This window comes from Megalops cyprinoides, chromosome 16 (assembly GCF_013368585.1).
Source record: "Megalops cyprinoides isolate fMegCyp1 chromosome 16, fMegCyp1.pri, whole genome shotgun sequence".
Taxonomy (NCBI): Eukaryota; Metazoa; Chordata; class Actinopteri; order Elopiformes; family Megalopidae; genus Megalops; species Megalops cyprinoides.
The window spans coordinates 4,500,318-4,502,501 of NC_050598.1; the positions used below are offsets into that span (position 1 = coordinate 4,500,318).

Sequence of the window (2,184 nt, forward strand, 5' to 3'; positions counted from 1 at the left end):
CGATCCCCGCGCCCCTCACTTCCAATATCAGGACACACCGCGGCAAGTGAAAGTAACCGAAGCAGAAGAGGCATTGCAGAGGCGAAGGAGTGAAGTTAGTTTGGATGCCATTACTATGCATGTCAAGCCGTTGCGAGTGCTGCAGAAAGCTACTTCAGAACTCGTCCTGACGGCCTGATGAAATAGAAGCCCAGAGTTATGCAACGTCTTCCGAGTCAGCTGACTGAATTGAAAGGCAAGGGAAATACTTATAAAGGAAACCAAGTGGGATTAAAGAAAAACAAACCGACGACACAGAAACACTGCAGAAACTTTGTTTTATGCGCGTCTGAGTCAAAAGTTTTTAAAACCTGACTTCAGCGCTTTCGTTTTCATTGGCTGCTTTTGTTTTCCTTTTTCAAGAACAAAGAGTTCTTTAAATCACGCATACAGAATTTCTGGGATTGGTTTTCAGTCCTAATTTATCCACACTTGCGGTAATATTTATATTGTTGTGTGTGTAAGGCAAATATAAAGGGATAAGTAGTAGTTTCAAGTTTACTCACTCGCAACAGGATGCTGAACTTGAACAGCCCCGACAGTAATTCTCTCCAGGACCCTGTGTCCCTCAACGTGGGTGGAGAGGTATACACCACTACTTTGGACACATTGACGCGCTGCAGGGACTCCATGCTTGGTGCCATGTTTACCGGGCAGATCCCCCTGCTGCGGGACAAGCGGGGCAACTTCTTCATAGACCGCGACGGCAAAGTCTTCCGTTACATCCTCAACTACCTCCGCTCCAACAGCCTCGACCTGCCCGATGACTTCAAGGAGATGGCTCTGCTGAAGCGCGAAGCGGACTTCTTTCAAATCCGACCCCTGCTGGACGAGATCCGGCGCTACGAGTCGGGCCCGCACGGGGCGAGCTGGCGCAGCGCCGTGCTCAGCGCAGACGTGGACTGCCAGGTGCGGATGCTGCACTTCAACCTGAAACGTGGCCCCGAGAATTACGAGTTGCGTTCGTGTGCGGTGCGTGTATACACCGCCAACGTCTTCTGTACCTCCTGTGCCTTCATTGAGCTGCTTTGTTCCCGCTTCTCTTATCGGACGCGGGACTGCACCGTGGCCCCGCAGCCCGGCGAAGGAAGGCCAAACTATCTGCGGTTGGAATGGGTGCCACGGCCAGAGGATCTTCCCCTGGACCAGTACGAGAAGCATCGCTACCAAGAGCTAACGGCCACCACCTCGGTGGCATTCCCCGCTACCTCGCTCACCTCAGTAATTCCAGACACTTGCGCCTTCATGGAGGAAATGCTGAAGATCTCCCTGGCAGAGGGGTTTCGCATGGATTCCGTCTTCCCCGACCCTTCCGACATTCTTAACTGCCGCTCGCTACGATTCGTTAGGTACTAGTAACTGCTAAGAGTGACCGCAGGAGGGCTGATAATGACAATGTTTACGTCTTGACTACCATTGCATTTTTTTTACGTAGATAGGACTCCAGGCAAGACAAAGATCATTTTAAAGATGTTTACAGCAGACTTCTAATCTTGAAATACTGTTACAAAACAAGGACTTGGCTAACACGCTGGCCTACGCTACTGTACAAGTAATACATTAAAATATTGATCGTGATAGTATGTTTCTTACATTTAGTATGTATAATTTAATGCAGGTGGTTTATGTTTGTGTTTTTACATTTATTCATTTGGCAGACGCTTTTATCCAAAGCGACTTCATAGGTTACAGCTCTTTACAATGTTATCCATTTATACAGCTGGATATTTACTGAGGCAATTCTGGGTGAGCTTGGAGTGCTGGTTAAGCAGCAGGCCGAATCAGTGCTGTGGTCACGTTTCCCCAGCTGTTCAATTCATCTTTGGCTTTACTTCAGCCCTCACCTGTGACAGTGCTAAATTATGCACCAGTTGATTTTTTCCCCAAAAATGCAGGTCCAGCCTGCCTTCAGCAGCACACACCTGCAGGTTAAATGATGTTCTTATAGGTGATCTGAAGTCTCAGAGCAGCAAGAGTGAATCAAGGGCTTCCAGAACAAGCGCGAAAGCAACTTTCACAGCCAAACGCAATATAAAGAGGCCACCATCGTTGGTGTTCACAATCCAAGTTACTGCGAGAAGGGTTTCACCTTACTATAGCCGGTGATACATTTCAGTGTAAAGTACAAAAGCACCCTTCCTGTGT

The 2,184-nt window shown here is 48.3% G+C and overlaps 1 protein-coding gene across 1 annotated transcript; it reads left to right on the forward strand.

Annotated features, from left to right (window-relative positions):
* Window positions 1–301: 301 nt before the first annotated feature.
* LOC118791527 (BTB/POZ domain-containing protein KCTD21-like) lies at window positions 302–1,481 on the forward strand. The gene has a single exon (XM_036548916.1). It carries the CDS (start codon window positions 556–558, stop codon window positions 1,393–1,395), a length of 840 nt encoding a protein of 279 aa, XP_036404809.1. The 5' UTR covers window positions 302–555; the 3' UTR covers window positions 1,396–1,481.
* Window positions 1,482–2,184: the final 703 nt, after the last annotated feature.